The sequence below is a fragment of the Amblyomma maculatum genome, chromosome 8 (genome assembly GCF_055883805.1).
Source record: "Amblyomma maculatum isolate TAMU_Amacu chromosome 8, ASM5588380v1, whole genome shotgun sequence".
NCBI classification, from domain to species: Eukaryota; Metazoa; Arthropoda; class Arachnida; order Ixodida; family Ixodidae; genus Amblyomma; species Amblyomma maculatum.
The window spans coordinates 72,087,340-72,104,393 of record NC_139351.1 but is presented as its reverse complement, the minus strand read 5'-3'; the positions used below and the strand labels follow the sequence as shown (position 1 = coordinate 72,104,393).

General features: G+C 45.6%; 1 protein-coding gene across 1 annotated transcript; it reads right to left on the bottom strand.

The window, feature by feature from the left end:
• Positions 1-823: 823 nt before the first annotated feature.
• On the bottom strand, positions 824-15,759 carry LOC146181492 (tRNA wybutosine-synthesizing protein 2 homolog). The gene is made up of 5 exons (XM_084576556.1): positions 15,399-15,759; positions 15,049-15,199; positions 13,153-13,262; positions 9,672-9,829; positions 824-2,273 (listed from the first exon to the last, which is right to left on the bottom strand). Exons 1-5 carry the CDS (start codon positions 15,583-15,585, stop codon positions 1,881-1,883), a joined length of 999 nt encoding a protein of 332 aa, XP_084432682.1. The 5' UTR covers positions 15,586-15,759; the 3' UTR covers positions 824-1,880.
• Between the last annotated feature and the right edge of the window lie 1,295 nt (positions 15,760-17,054).

Genomic DNA, 17,054 nt, shown 5'->3' with positions numbered 1-17,054 from the left:
GGTAAAAAATAGAAAAAGAAGGCTGACAGATGGAACCTTTGGAAACACCCGAATTCAGATAATGAGTGAACATGAAGCAATAGTTTGCAGTGAAGAATTATAGCGTGAACAGTTCCACAATGAAGTCTGTAAAATTTGGTAAAACCCCCGAAAAGCACTTCGACGAACCCCTGCAGGTAAAATTACTGTGATGCAAACAGTTACTGGCAGGTTTTTTTCAGGATAATTCGAGCTTTTGGTAAGTTCGAACACTTTTTGTAATCCCTTGAAGAATAGCGGCAGTTTGCTGTATTGAGCAGCGATATGACAGCTCCATCCGGTTTCATACAGGTCCATCCTGTACAGTTGATTCAACCTTCAAAGAGCCAGACATGTTCGAATTAACCGAAAGCTCAAATTATTGAATGGGCTTAAAAAAATTTACAGCCGATTTACACAGTTAATCAAATGCAAAATAGGTGTGTAGTACTGCTTATCCCTGCTATACATTTCATGCATTTTACACTTTGTTATGCTTCGTTTTGCTTATATATTAAACATTCTCTTGCATATGATTCCACTCTTTGTACATGATTCAGCATTGTTGATTTTAATTTTTTTTTTTTGCATTTTATGGAGATGAGCGAACGCTGTTTTGTGATCTGCGTAGTAGTTCGATCAGTTCAAACTAGAAACGGTAGGTTCACTTTGAAATATGAGGTCTAGAACACTTCCACTGCGTGGTAACCATATTTTCAGGCATTGCCAATCTTGTATTATATTGTTCTTCCAATTGCTTCACAAAGTTAGAATGCTTACGGCAATCCTTGTTAAAATCGCCAACTGGAACTAAAATTTCTTTATTGGATCTGGCTGGCAGCCCTCTTATACACAGTTTGTATAGCAGTGGTTTCACCAGCACGGGGTGAAAATGTATGCTGCAACGATTACTACATTCATCAAACACAATCGAACGGCACACAGTTCACCATTCACACAAAGTTCACCACAGTTCACCTGCAATGTGAAGCAAATGCGTGGCGCAGCCGCGTCCTCAGCTTTTCTTAGACCATTTTCAGTGGCTCTTATTACAAACGAACTAAAATAGGCACAATGTATTGCATCCCTCTCTGAGATGCACTGCTCTGCGCCCGAAAGGTCTTGGGTGGGATCATATGGGGAGAGAGAGAGATTTGAGGAGAATGTAGGGCATGAGCAAAACAGATGCTCCGGAGTTTCGGCATCAGCACATTCAGAGCAGTGAAAGAAAGTCTCCAGGACGAAGAAAGGTAATCCAAGAGCAGGGAAATGCGCTTGAAGGCGAGCACCAGTTAATGTGTGGAGGTAAGCACAAGTTGCTTCACGGCGCGGCGAGCGACTCAAGAGCCGAGGTCCAGGGAGCACCGCGCATACAAGTCCGCTGTCTGTGAAGGCTGAAGAGTGACTGATGCGAGGGGAGAGATGCCGAAATTGAATACGCACGAGCGGCACACTTAGTCCGGAGTAACACACACTTGTACAACACTGCCCGGTGATCAAGTACTTAACATCTGAATCAATATTTGAAGGCATTTTTTCCCCATTTTCATACTCAATTCATATTTGCAAATTCCAATATTTGCATGCCTCTTGTTGCAAGCGATTGTGAGGAGCAATTTAAAAAACAATTTGTAAATTAACGAGTTTATGCTTGAAAATTTGACTGAAATACAAAGACCACCTCTACAGATTTGCCGGGTTAGAAAATGACAATAAAGATCTTTTCAGGGCCCTTTGAGAACAACTGGCCGAAACCCTAGAGCTATACACAATTACTGAATGGCTGATAGCAGCACTAATATAAAAATAAAGCGAGGCAAGAAAATAGGTGGACAACATTAGCGCTGTTTGTTTTGTGTATGTTACCTCGCAATATTTTGTGTACACTCATTTGCCACGACAGGTGTTTGATTGTCCGCTGCAAACTGTTCACACAGCAGGTCCATCACTACGTGGTCCACATGGGGTGCGTATGACTTGACGTGCTCAACGTGCTCACACACAACGTTCCACTCACAACTGTGATGACACCGCCTCAGCAAATCCGCCATCGAGGCACACACTTGACGGGCACGCTCAGCCCACAGTGCACACCTTGGGACTTGCGTTCCAGGTTTTGACTCTATGTTCTCGTGGACGTGCATCCAGCAGAACTGGCGCTTGGGGTTAAGTGCCCTGCAGGCTGCCTCCCAGCCCACGGCGGACGATGGTATCAGACCCAGATTGACACGGTCTGCAGCACCCTTAGGACAGACCTGAAGAGGATGGAAGCATCGCTTTACAACAGCAGCAGCTTTTAGCCAACTCCAGTCCGGCCTCCGGTAGCTGCGCTTCCAAAATTTTCAGCTCAATGCCGACATTGGCTGAAGTGAATTGCATTACACGTGAGAACAAAAACCAAGAGGGGCTCTCATGCGTTCACTAACACAAAATTTTCTACTATTTGCTGTCATTCCAGTAGCAGACCTTTCTTCTAATAAACTCTGTGAAAATATGACAGGCTTCATTTAACTGCCAGAGCAGTAAAATGACAGCTGCTCTGTTAGCATATGTTGATAAAAAGAAAAGCTTCTTGTATAGTTAGTGAATGTATTAACACCCCAAAACAACAGTACTACACAATGGCTTTCACGTTTAATTGGCAAGTTGGTAAACTCAAGCGTACGTCAACTTTACTCACCATGACCTGCCGCTGCTTTGTACTGGTTGTACTACAAGGCTGCAATACCATTGATGGCCATACCATTCCTATGACACAAGTACCAACCACAGGCTACTGAGATGCAGTGAAATGCAGTAATCTCAAAAGCTGGATCTACAGCTTTCCATATTTTATGTATATTTTGCTATGCAAAGAATACTAGTCACTTGGCAGCAGGGGTGTGCAAAAGCTGGATACAAAATATGGAATCAAATAAAAAAAGAATTCTAATATTAAACCTAGTATTGAATAGTTTGAATATCCAACTTTGTTTAGGAAAGCCAAATTATATGCAGTGCCTTTAAAGAACCAAGAAAAGCGCTCGAATTATCCCACGGTATGAATTATCGAATGTCCCTAAATAACGGCCAGTAACAATTTGCACCACAGTTATTTTGGATGTCTACAGACCAGAACGTGAAGGGTAAATTGATGGCCGCCATTTTGAGAGTGTTGTAGCACAGTGTATGGGCCTTGAAGTGAAATGATGGGCCTGAGTAGACAAGCAAGGCCACAGGTATATGTACGCTTGCACTTTTACGTTTCTTTAAAGTGTTTGTGACAAGCTGCTCATACAATTATCCAAAGTGAACTTCTGTCTCATGGCAAGACTGTTCTGTACGTCTTGCAATGGTGGGGGCAAGCATAGAGTCCACAAAAGGACAGGTCAGCATACTTGAAGTGCGGAGGAAGCATGTAGATGTATGAGAGGGAAATATGCGTGGTTGTTAGAATGGTGCGACTCAATCACAAAATACTAGAATTTAAAGAGCAATGACATGCAAAGATGTGTCTGAAATAGTGCTATTGTCCGAGGCACATGCCCGACGGCAGCGGGGGGATGGTGTGAATTTAACGGCAAGCCGTTGTCTTCTTCCTCTTCTATTTCAACCATCCAGCTACACCCATCGTCATGCCATGGATCTCATCAACGTGACAAACTTGTCTACGTTCGGGACGATCGCTCGATGGCCCTGGGTAACGTTACGAATGAGGAGGAAGCGGGCAGTGGCGCGGGCCCACCGCAATTCATTAAAAATCATCTTACGGTCATCAGACATCATATTCCTATTCTCTGTTTTTTGTGTTCATTGACTTGCCGTATAGAATATTCGGTCATACGAATAGTAGGTATTCGCTTCAAGAGTTGAATAATTCAAAAACTTGTTATTCGAGTATTTGCACACCCCTACGAGTTGGCACTTGTGATGTGTCGGCCTAAACGTCTTCTACTTTCGAGCTGTTCTCTCAACATAGCCTCACACTGGGTTCTGAATGTTGCAAGCTCCAAAAGTTTGTAACAAGGTGCTCCATGTAACTTGAGCCAAAGATTAAAAAAAAACCAATGCACTGCAGCCAGGTGAGGTGAGGTGGTGCTCCTCAGGGTACTTTAACGTTCTGTTTAATCAGATAATTAGTTAAGGTCATCTATGCAAAAGTATTAATATCACTTGAGGGAGAAATGCATTTTGTTAAATATCAAAGGGGATTAAGAGAGAATTGATTCAATTTTTTCGAATAATATATCTCCTCCGTAGTCCTTCTTCGCAACATTAAAAGAAAGCCCTTAAAATATGAAAAAGAAGCAGGTGCCTGTACTTTAGCACTGCCAAACGCACTTTTAATGAACGAAGCATGCATGCTCGTCTCAAAATGAGCGGCCGACGCTCCTGTAAGCACAGTCTTGAAGTGCGTCAGCACATTATTGCCGGAATATGAAAAGCGCGAGCCGTCATAAGTTATGGGAAGACCACCGACAGCCAGTTCAAATGGAGCTTTTATCTAGTCATCACAGAGAGAAAACAAATGAAAGGGATGCCAGTAAAGTTCTGCGGTTCAAGGCAGAATCCTTTGCTTTATTTCTATCGCTATACAACCCTTTCAAATGAGTAGTGGCCACTCGAGCATGAGCAGTGTTCCTTTTGATGATGGTGGTGTCCGATTGTGGATAGGAGTAGCCTCCCAGAAGGCTCACAGAAGACGATGCAAACATATCAAAAGATGTATAAGAGACATAGCAAAAGCGCAACATAAAAAATATGCAGTATGTCACTATGTGCTGTTCATGCCACGCAGGGCACACTCAAGACATGCAAGCCGTTAAAGCTGGGCCAGCCACACACGACTGCCCGTAAGTATGCGGAGCCCTCGGGCATGCACGGGAGCTTCGAACCATGCGATTGCTCAAATTCGCAGCTCCGTTTCCTCCCTGCCGGAGTGCAGCCTCACTAAGTGCAGCACACCTTTCCTTTGTTTAATAAGCTGTGTATGATTTTGCTTTTACGCAGCAGATAGCCATTGCCTGTCTCCGTGAGGGCATTGCTCGCTGCTCACAATGCTTAGTCTTCCAAGACGATTCCGCTTTTAGGGAAGCAGCAGACACATGCAAAAAGTGCCAGCACTGCATTCCCACGCTCCCGGGGCTCTGTCTCCGGAGCAGCACGGCTGTTGTATATGGGCTGCAAGAGCAAGCCTTGGCAGGGGTGGGAGATTTTCTCTTGATGTCACTACAGCCCCCACCAAAAGTGCTTTGCAGGGCTTTTTGACCCTGCGGCAGGTGTTTATGTTAGCTGACACTAGTGGCTAGGAGCATGCTGCTAAAGCAAAAATATAGACCTTAAGACAGCAGCACATGGCACAGTGCATAAACAAGATGCAAAATAGCAACACAACATTGCGAGGATTCTAGGTTCAAAAGTAGAGGTCACTGCTTCTGCGGGCAGGGCCAAAGGACCTTTGTCATGCCTGCATGATTAACGGTTTAATCACTGGTTGGTAATCTTGCAAAGTATTCATGTTATCACACGCTCTGCCTTTGTGATGGGCGAGTGATTTTATAATGCTGAACAGTGAGCACCCATCGAATGAGTTTCGCACTACTCGGAGTGCCGGTGATCAGGTAAGCAAGAGGTAATGGTCAGCAACTACTTTACTTTAGCGCCAAAAAGCCAATTATCGACAGGCTCTAATACCCATATCATTGCGATAGCCTTTCTTTCAATTGCTGTCCACCGTGTTTGCGTTTCCATGCACTTATGACTGGCAAATGCAATCGGCATTTCCCCACCCTCACCAGTGATCTGCGACGGGCAGACTCCTGCTGCTGTCTCGGAAGCATCCTAAAAAAGGCAATAAGGTCTGTTGGGGCATGGGCATAGAATGTTGTAGCTGTAGGTAAAGTGTCCTTCAAAACCTCGACAGCCATTTCCTCCTCCTTGACACAAGGTATGTTGTTTGCGATGCAGTTGGCTGTAAGCTTAGTCAGCAGCAAAGAAACCTGTGCGAAATGTGATATTTATTCATGGTAGTGACTGCACAAGCCCATAACGCTTCTGACCTGCTTCTTTGTCACTGAACCTTTATTAAATCTGGTGCATGCTTGCCCGAGCCAATAACATGTCCTAGGCATGAAATGGAGGGTCGAGCAATCTCACACTTGGCCATAGTCACCATAATGCCCGCTTCGTGTAGCGATTCTCAGACGGTGTGCGGACGCCACAGGTGGTTTCCCACAACATAGAGAAAACGGCAATATCGTTCAAGTAAGCACAGGCATACTCGCGGCAATCCCTCAAAAGCTTGTTCCTAACGCGCTGAAAAGCAGCAGTGCGTTTTTCAAACTGAAGGGCACCACTTTCCATACAAACTAGCCATCGTGCGTGACATCGTATCGCTGACCTTGTTCTTCCAACAGAACCTGCCAGTAACCGCACTTCAGATCGGACAAGCTAATGTAGTTCGTTCTCCCCACAGTGAAAATGAGCTCCTACGAGAGTGCCGTGGGATACACGTCGTCCTTGGTAACTTCATTAAGGCTGCAATAATCAATGCACATCCTTTTACTGCCATCTTTCTTCGTGACACAATCACAAACAATTGGGTGCGCGAACTCATTTTCTGTCGTACAAATCAGCCTCATTGCGAGGAATTCGATATTTGTGAGGTGCTTTGCACAGACGTCTGTCTCGTAGAGTAATGCAATGCCCGCCCATGCCGGCGATCCTCACCTGTTCTCAGTAGCGGTACCACCCGATTAGCTCTACACTGTTCCAGATGGGCGGCGGCACTTTTAAAAATGCCAGGGAGCTGATTGCTCTCCACCTGTGGTTGTGTGAAAGTATAGTTAACCCCCATCTTTGTGGTACATTATGCCCGCATGGTCTACTCCAGCAACGTAATGCTTAAGTTAATTGGCGCGTGCTACGCTTCTATTCCCTTTATCGTCTTCCACCACGTATGTGGTCTTGCTGTCTACCTACCACATTTTCTGGTCCCAGCTACACTGCATGCATTTTACTGGTTGGTTTTTACTGGTTAGTGGTCTTGGGAGGCACCCCTCTGTGCACCCACAGTAAGAACGGGATGAATTTGTCCCACTGCCTAGACTAACTTTTGATAACACACTGGAAAACGCTTTTGAAAACCCTATTCTACCTTTCAATAAACCCACTGCTTTCAGGGTGGTCAGGTCTCAAGAACCCAGGGGAACAGCCCAAGCTTTGCAGGAACTCGCATGGAAGTGCCGTCGTGAAATTCGTTCCCTGATCGCATGAAATGCTCTCGGAGATCTCTGTCCCACTAAACATCTGCAATAATGCCTCACATGCTGCTGATAAAGACCGCAGGCAGACCACTTCTGACCATCTACTGTGCAAGCGTGACACTTTTGCTGCCAGTGAAGGCGAAACTGAATCTTCTGCAGCTGCCACACCTTGCACGAAGGATTTCTCGCATGGCTCCGCTATCTTTTTTTTTTCTGTTGCCTGCGGGCACTGAGCCGTCATGTGGGACATGTCACCGCAACTGTTGCAAGGTTTAAATATTGGGTTTCCTGGTTTAGCAAAAAGGTCTTCCTACCTCGTCAAACTCTGTCCAGAGCCCGGTCGGTTCATAGAATCCCCGGTGAATTTTGTCATTTCTGCACCGCAAGGCGGTCCCCCTCATCCTGTTCATGCACCGCCAACAGGTTCACAAGCACGGGGTCTCGAACCATTCATTACCTTCCCAAAGCCATGTACCGTAAGGCCTCTGGGCTAAGCGGTGATTTCAGCTCATCAGCTACAAGTAGCTTTGTTACTTTCTCAAAGCTATCTCCTCAGCAGGTATTCAGATATTTGTTAAGGTAGCTTGCAATTCGTGTGACAAACTGTTGCCACCCTTCATCTCTCCTCCTATATGCACCAAAAAATTTTTTCTTGTACTCACTGGGCGTGAGTTGCAGGTCTCTCAAAACTCCTGACATGATATGTTCAAAGGTAGACTTCTTCTTGGTATAGCCTTCGCAACAAGTAGTTCATTCTTGAGGCTATAATTGGGTAAATTAGATGCGTCTGTGCCTCTTGCACAACACTGCATCTTTCAAAAAAACGCTCGTGTTTCAAGCCATACTGGCACTTCGGAGTTGGGAGGAAGTTTTCAAATTGCTCCGCTGAGTATCTTTAAAAAGTGCCAAGGACTGCTGCCTGCATGGGTGGTTGAATCATCGAGAGATGAGCCACTTTTTTTCCTTGGCAATGCTTTAAGCTTTGCCAATGTAACCTGCAGCCTGAGCTGCCTTGTTGTTTCACACTCTATTTGCAGGCCTTCTGAAACGGGCCCCTTGTCTACAGTAGCTTTGGTAGCTTCACATTTTACCTCACTCTGTGGCGCATTGTACCGATGTCCAGGTGTGCCAGCGGTTTCTTTTTGTTTGACATTAGTTTCAACCTTTGACCCTCTCGACAGCATGTCATCGAGGTGGTCAGGAGTTCCGCTGGCTTCTTTCACCTTCCCCTTGGTGTTAATGCTAACCTTGGGCATACTGCGGCAGTGTAAAGCTCCCCAAAGCACGGTACTGGAGTGGATCACTCCCAACTCTTGTTCCTCGCGCACAGTAGGTGGCCGTGTCTACAGCGATGCATGTTGTCGCCTTTGCACCAGTATTCAACCACATGTTGCTTGCAGTGGTACGCCTTGATCTGCTGTGCCTCTTCACCTCCTGGTCACCACCGTCACTTGTTCTGCGGAAGGCAAGATAATGTCCACGATTGTGTTGCCGCTGCGCCAGTTATTGCCCACCACTTGCAATGTTTAGTCTGGCAAGGCTCCCAGGAACATTTTGCTTTTCAGGAAGCAGCAGATGTGTGCAAAAATTGCCAGCGTTGCATTCCCATAATGCTAGGGCTCTGTGTCCGAAGTAACAAAACTGTTGTATATGAGCTGCGAGAGCATGCGCGGGGCCCACTAGCAGTGGTGAGGGATGCTTGATTGCAAACGTTGCTACAGCACGGTTAGCATGCATGTTTCATTCATAAAAAAAACACCATAGGGAGCGCTGCAACATGGCAGCACACGAGCGTAGTCATGCGGTATTTTTTCATGCTTCGTGAGTTTTCTCTCTTTGTAGAAAAAGGGTTGCGTAGAAGATAGATAGATAGAAAAAAAGATGGAGGGCAGGTTGTTACTGAAATGCACTCAGCCCTAAACTGAATATTAAATATTTTGCTCAATTCATTTTCATTAATTACATGATTAAGCTCAATGTAAAAAATTACTCTTATGAGCACTACACGAAGGCAAACGATGTGCCACTGTTTCACCAAACCTTGCTGTATTTAATTCTTAGTTAAAGTTATGTCAAACACCCTGTAGAAACAGAATACTCTTTTCAATGGCCATGCATCCATACTGCTCATAATTAAAAAAACCAAAAGACAGGCTTCTGTCAGCTACCTTTGCCTGCAGGACTTACTGCTGCACAGTACTACTACTACCAGTGACAAGCTTCAGGTTTGAAAGGAAGGAGCATAGTTAATAAATTAAAGCATGAGCTAGTACTGTACACAGCAATTATGCAGCCACCAGATCGACCAAGTGGAGATACAACACAGCACAGTGCGTCCATCCTTTCCCTTTTTCCTACCCTGCCAGTGGCCAGGAAGCACTGCACCTGCGCCAGGACTTGATGCCTCACCTCTCTGCAATCGCCCACATAGATCGTGCACCGGTCTTGTACTCTGTTTAGTTGAAGATTTCTGCGCAGGGCCTCAACAGCATCGGGGTTCCACTCGCAGGCATGCACGTGGGCTGCCCCAGCGTGCACCAGGTACGGCAGCGTGAAGTAGCCGATGCCTACAGGCAACCACACAAAGTGCACAGGTTAGGGCTGCTCGGTGGGGGACAAGACTGCACCGCACTCTCCTGAAGGGACTCTGAAGGCAACCATGTGCATCATCCATTTGCCACCGGAATGTCTTAGTCACAATCTCACTGAGCATCTATAGTTGAATTAACTTAGGTCTGCAGTATTGACACATAATTTTTCCATGACAAAAAAATAGTGCATCGTTAGATCTTTTCTGGTTACCCAAATAAAAAGCTAACCATCACAGCAAATTAGCAGTGCAAGAATTTGGATGTTTCTGGCTTGTCTGGTACTGTCAAGTATCAAAACCGATTCTGTTTACTGTTTAGCAGACACACGCCACAATACCAGTGCCGATAGTTAGCAATTGCTGTTTTCTTTTTAAGTTGTATCTTACTATACTGTGTTCAGATGCAGTTCATTTTCATAGCCAAAGTGCCTTCATTGATGGCGTCTGCACCTTGTGTGCAGTTGCAAAAACTTGGCATGTTCATCCACAGCTTTGTTACAGAACCCGAAATGACAGCGTTTCTGGCAACCACTACGATGGCATCCATTTGCCTGGCCTAATGGGCACGCTCGCATTGCTAATAAATGGCGGAAACCACCAATGAAACCAGCAGGCTTGAGGTAAAATGATGGAATGAAATTCAATCTATCTTTTAAATCTATCTTTTTTTGCAACATGTATGTACTTCGTGCAAGGACTGATGATGCAACATCAAGGGTTCTATCTATTTCTGTGCTCAGTAAGCAAATAAAATGGGTCACTAATAGTCTTACAGTGTCTTATGCAGCTTATCCTACAACACAGCCACAAGTGTTTTGTTGTTGCTTTAAGGGCAATAGGGAAATGCCCAATGTCCGGTTGCACATGCATGGGGCCTGGAAAATTGCAGCAAAAAGCCTTATTCTGAGCATTGTGTTTGTTTCAATTTGAATGTAAAAGGCCCCATGCTTTGCTCCAAGAAAGAACGTCCGCTGTGAGCACTGTTTCGACTGGCCCCTTTACTCAAAACCTGCCTGGAACCCTGCAAAAAATGAATGGCATTCCGGATTCAGCAGCAGTGATACTGAAATGTTTCCCTAAGTGTACTGACAAATCTACTCATACTACTATAATTCTCACCAAACAGGCCACAGTTAGAGCACTGCTGGTTTTGTAAAAGGTGACCCAGTGGTCATTTAAAAAGTATGGAAGACTGCTCCATTGTTCAATTCCTACTAGTGCGAAGTGTCAACGTGTGACTCATAAATAACTCTGACAGGAGATAACTTACCCACAAGTTTTTTTTTCCCATGCCCTAACGTATAGCTGCACTCAATCCGATCAGTTCAACAGGTAACACTGCTGAAGGTAGCTGCCCCAAAGTACACTGCTACGCTTGCGGGCATTAGTCCCATGAAATGAACGTCTTCATGACAACAGCGTTAATATATTCTGATTGGATGTACCACCTTGCCGCTACATAAAAATACTGATCCCAGGTTTCACAGTGCAATACTGCTGCTGAATGCGCCATAATGCATAAAATGCTACTGCTGTGGCTGTCAGCACACATGCTGTGAGCGAAATGTACAAATAATACAACAAACATATTGGTCAGGTAGCCAGCACTCGAGGATATCCACCTAAAGTTGCATAATGCAGGTGGGTCTGGGAATGGGCAAACTTACTCGGGAAAGGAAACAAAAGCTAGGAACAAGCATGGCACTGCTACCAGCTTTCGTAGATAATCTTTCTCTGACACCACCACACTGCTTTCCTTAAACGATTTTTTGGCATCCCAAGTATTGCGAATGATGCACTCCAGAGTTGCCGGACTCTTTCTGGGCAGTTTACAGCTCATGCCGTCCTTTAGAGCTAACACACCTGCAAATGTGCCCACTGATTGTAGCTACTCATATTGCTGAGCCCTCTCAGTACTCCACTGCATTGTTCCAAGATTTCTCAAGCTGCATGTATTACGTCATTTTCTAGGCCCTTCTTTCTATTGCATGCACTAGTAAAAACTGACATTTTCATTTTTCACAAAAGGTGTGTAATGAAGATTACCAACTCAAACAAAGACTACTTAGCTTGGGAATGAATTCATTTACAGCATAATGCAACATATTGTGAACCTGCCTTGCCCCAATGTACAACCTTCGTCAGCTTTTCGAGGTCCATTAATTTGTATGTACCAAACATAAATTTACATAAACGTCAGTTTCGGACTCTTCTATTATGCTACAATAACAAGAATTGATATCACCCCAAATGGCCATTTAAATCATTTTTGCTTTTTTCTATGTCTACACGGCTTAGAAAATATGACTGAGAGGAAGAACGAAACTTTTCCTCCATTCCTACGCATCGAGGTAGAAGTATTACATAAGTGCAAAGTTAATAAAAAGGAAATCCCATAGCTCGAGAACAGGCATTTTCCACGTATCTGCTCTGCATTGACAAGGTGCCGCATGTACACGCTATCAACACTGTGCAGGTACAGAAACTGCAGCCTGCCTACATGAGCCTAACCTTACTAGATTACTGATGGCAGAAGGCAGTAGTACACAGCACTTAGCCGAGTCCTCAAACGTTCATATTTACCGCCCTGGCCTATAAGCAGACACTTATATAAGTCTCACAAGTCGACCATTTTGCTGTTTGTGATGGGGATGACCGGCAGTGGTGGTGACCCTCGCCAGTTACGAGCCCGTGCACTTTCCTTTCCTTTTCGTACAATCACTGAGACACATACATTTTTGTGATGGGGCTGCTTCAAGAGAAGTGCAGTGGGCCCAGTCCACAACACTTCCACAGGAAAATGTGCATCAAGATAATCAGGCCCTCATACGTCAACCAATTTTAGTCCAGAGAGCCACTACCATAACTCCAAACAGCATAAAATGATCATCCAGCACACACAAAATATGCACAAGTTACACAAGGTAACAGTACATTAAACCACTAATCGATCAATCGGGTCCATCACACAGCATGAACAGAAAAGTCTGCAGCAGACCAATCAGGATAAGTGTAAGCAACATAAACATGTCTTCCAATACACTCATGCCATTCATAATTAAATATTAATGCCCCCCTCAAAAAAAAAAGAACACATAAAATTTCATCATGACACTAAATGTATGTTTTGTGAAATCATCGCTGCCATAACATATTCATGCTCATTGGCTGTTGCTTCCTGATAAAAAAACAGGTGCCGATTTCCAGGCAACAAATTTACAAACTGCAGCGATTGTGCAGTGGAGCTGATTCCTTCCTGTCCTGAATTAGAGAGCTAACTACTGTTTCAGTGCGACACACCTGCAAAGAGGTCAACAACAACTTGGCCTTGACAGTCCATCCTGGCCACACGGAGCTTTTCCGTGACATTTCCAGCGCTGAACATGCAGCGGGTCACATCAAATGTGTACCTACAAAAGGCAGCAAAGGCACATGAGCTGTTTATTAGACAGAACCAAGAACAAGCTTTTTGGCTGCTGCACATGTACGGGGTACATTTTAAACTGCATACAGTTCAAATAGGTTATATACATGTGACAATGCTTGGTAGCTACCCCTTACAAGCTTCCCCACAACTGCAGGTTATGCCATTCTATTTTGAAAAACTGCGTTCTTATTTGAGTACACTCCTGGTATGAATAAGAGTGAACAAGGTTTACACTTCATCATCATATAGGGCACCACGATAAGGACACAAACCCACTGTTAAACCAAATGCAACAGAATGCAGAGAACAAACATTAAATTGTATTCAATAGACACCTCATTCAAGTTAGGACAAAATCAGTACATCCTATGTTAGCAAGCTGATATCAGTTATAAAAGAAAAGGCTGCTGCCTGTAGGGAGCCTGCACGAAACGCTGAGAGCGCCATTTTCCTGCACAGTGCAGCAGTCGACCGTGGAGCGGGCCGCGCAAAATAGTGCCAAAGCGATGGTTTAGTGCGGTCGTGGAATCTGCTGAAGCATACTAAAGTGCAAAAGGTGAAGTCCAGACAAAGCGACTGTGGGTTTTTCAATATACCAAAGGTACGATTGCATGAATGCGACAAGACAGACGAGAATGGCTTGCACGCATCAACAGACGGCATTCTCATCAATTCGGACGAATACCAAGTGTGTGCACGTCATTTCGTGTCAGGATTGCAGTCATCGAAAAGTTTAGACGGCCGACCTGCAAAATAAACACGTGAAACTAGAATGGTGAGCTCCTGAGGCAATCCGTGCCTAAATGTACAACATTCGAGGTGCACGCATAAGCCACTCTCATCTGCGACGTTCCGATCACTGGTCTTGTCGCATTCGTGCAGGCGTACCTTTGGGATTTTGAAAAATCTGTAGTCGTCTTGTCCGAACTTCGCTTTTTGCACTTTAGTCTGCGTTCAGCTATTACAGCCCACGACTGCACAGTAGACCATTGGTTTAGCACTATTTGCACGGCCCGCTCCACGGTCGACTGCAGCACTGTACAGGAAAATGGCACTCTCAGTGTTTCGTGCAAGCTCCTTATAGGCAAGTACCCAGGCCTGCGCTTTTGATGCAGGCAGGCCATTTTATGCAAGCATGTATATATGCTTGATTTTGGCAGAGACGAAACATTGCATAATTGGCACGTTTCAAATTTGTCTAGTCTTTATAGCCTGAGGTCTGGTGAGGCCTAATTAGAATGATATAGATGACTTAAATAGATTTATAGTCATATTTGCAACTTCAACATGAACACCACTAAAATCTTCTATACTACCCAGAATTTCCACAGATAAGTACACAATTAGACAGTGCAGCAATAAAAAAAATCTTGCATCATTCCTTTGGCAATGCACTTTCGAAAGGTGTCTTGATCATGTTTTATGTATTGATTCTCCGTTAACAATTAACTGGGCATCATAAGACCGCCGTTATTGCTTTTAAACGCATTGCGGACAAAGAAAACATGTCCTGATTGCAACACAGGTCGACTAATGGTCCATTGTTTGCACAACAGCATTTCGACTGATCTGTGATGGATCTGTGGATCTGTATTTTTGTAGAATATATCCATTTCTATGTCGGCCTCACGTCAAATGAAGCGAATGAGCTGCCCATTTCAAAAACTCCGATCATGGGATGCATTGAAATTGATGACAGATGCGAGGAATCATGCAGCTTGCAGGAAAACACTGGGAACGGGTAGCCGCGCCTCGATAAGCGCCCCAACCTGATCTTGTTGTCAACGTGCGTCACCCAGCCGTCGTTTCCGCGCACCAGATCAACTCTGGGCGTCCGGTGGCCGTCGTCAGCGATACTGCCTCCCAGGGCCAGCCTACCGCAGCGCAGCGAGTCGCAGACGATGTCCCACAGGCTTGAGCCTGCGAATAAAATGTACGCGCCGCTCAATGGCAATCCCATATCTCAGACCAGCTCAGACGTACTGATTGATTTAGCGTCCTCAGCCAAAAAAGGAAGATAATAAAATCCGTACACTCTGGCGAAAGACATGGCGAATAAACATGAACGAGTATTCGTTCGCAAAATCTACTTTTCCACAGCCCTCCACTGGTTACTTACGGACGCGGTCCCAACGGCGATCGTCAAAGGCGGCTCGTTTGACGATCACAAGATCACCATGCTTGTCCCAACGCTTAGGTAGTCTTTCCAGCAGCTCCTGTACATCACTGCCGGAGTAGCCACTTGATTCCAAAAGCTGCCCGACGCCGCGTCGAAGACGCTCGTACGGGCTTTCCTTTCGGCCCATCTACCCGTCAGGACCGGAACCTACTAACCATGATGTAGAACCAGTAGAAGGTAGAACCGTCAGCCGAAGCGGCTCTGATTCATGCGTAGCGCGGGGAATGTGCGGCTGATTTGTCCCAGCAAGAGCAACAGCACCGATCAACAAACGGTGCCATGTGCGCAAAATGCGCGGGGCGAGCGCGGAAGCGGAAATCAAGCTTTCCCGAGGTGAAGGCGCGGTAAATTTGAATAGGAAAAAGTCGCTGGGGAGTGGGAATATCGCAAAGAAAGAAGCTGGGAAGCTTCCTCCGGAGCCGGGCTCCGAAGCAGCAAGCTCCGTCCGACATGGGACGGTTTTGCGAAAGACGTCCCCCTGCGAGTAGGCGGAAAAACTTTTATTCTATATATCCTTATCTTCCTGAGTGGAGCCCTCAGTCCAGGGCTCCATGTGACGCCTCAATCCTGCAGGCCCGCTAATCAATGACCTCAGGGGGGCCCTGGGTCTTACGAGTGGCGGAGCCTCTACATCGACGGCAATAAAGTTCTCTTGAACTTGAACTTGTGATCGCGTTGCCTGACACCGTAGTTAGAAGGCTTGGTTAGAAGCACGACCCTTTCTTGAGAGGAGGAGCGCAAGACCAGGCTGCGAATGCACTTGCTCACTCAGGCCTTGACGACGCCGAAAGCGCTCACTAGGGCACACATACCAACACGCAGAAGCTAGGATTCCTCAACCTCGAAGCCGCGGTATATGGGAAGAACTGTACAAGGAACTGGATGTGGAAGATCTGGCTGCGTATGCTCTCATGGAGACTCACCTTTGCGGGGATGAAAGACCATGCAAATCAGATATTCCTCTTGGGCTGCGCTTGAGAGCTCATGCAGTAAGCATGCATGTTGGTGAGCGGTGGCATATTGGAACATTCCAGTCCTTTTGAGTGTGTGTATTTTGCAGTCAACAGAGGTAGCAGTACAAGCAATGAGAACATCATTGACTTCATCAGGAGGATGTAGAAAGCTGCAGGCTGCGGAAAAAGAGGTGCTGCTGATGGGCGCGAGTTCAACGCCCACATTCGGCCCATAGGCGGCTTCCAAGATCTCAACGGCAACCTTTCACTACGGACAGCACAGGAACTGTCTCTGGAGGCCCGCAATATCAGCCTAAACTGTGCTGGTGAATTTGCACTTCCCACCATTGAATGCCAACATCTCTGGAATTAATACATAAGCTTCAAGCGAACAATGTAGAAGGTGTCCCAACGCGAGATCGCAGCAAACGACCACGCATAGCTGAAATTCATAACCGCTGGGAGCCAGGGAAGACGAAAAATCTGGAGGTACGTGACGACACTTGACCGGAAGCCTGCCCGACTAGTGCTCCGAGAGGAAGCAAGCGGGTAGTTGTAGTGAAAACGTTTATTGATTAGTGTTTAGGATCCACAGAGTGGCTCTGTTATATGGTGGCGTCCCTAGTCTGGGACATCACATGAC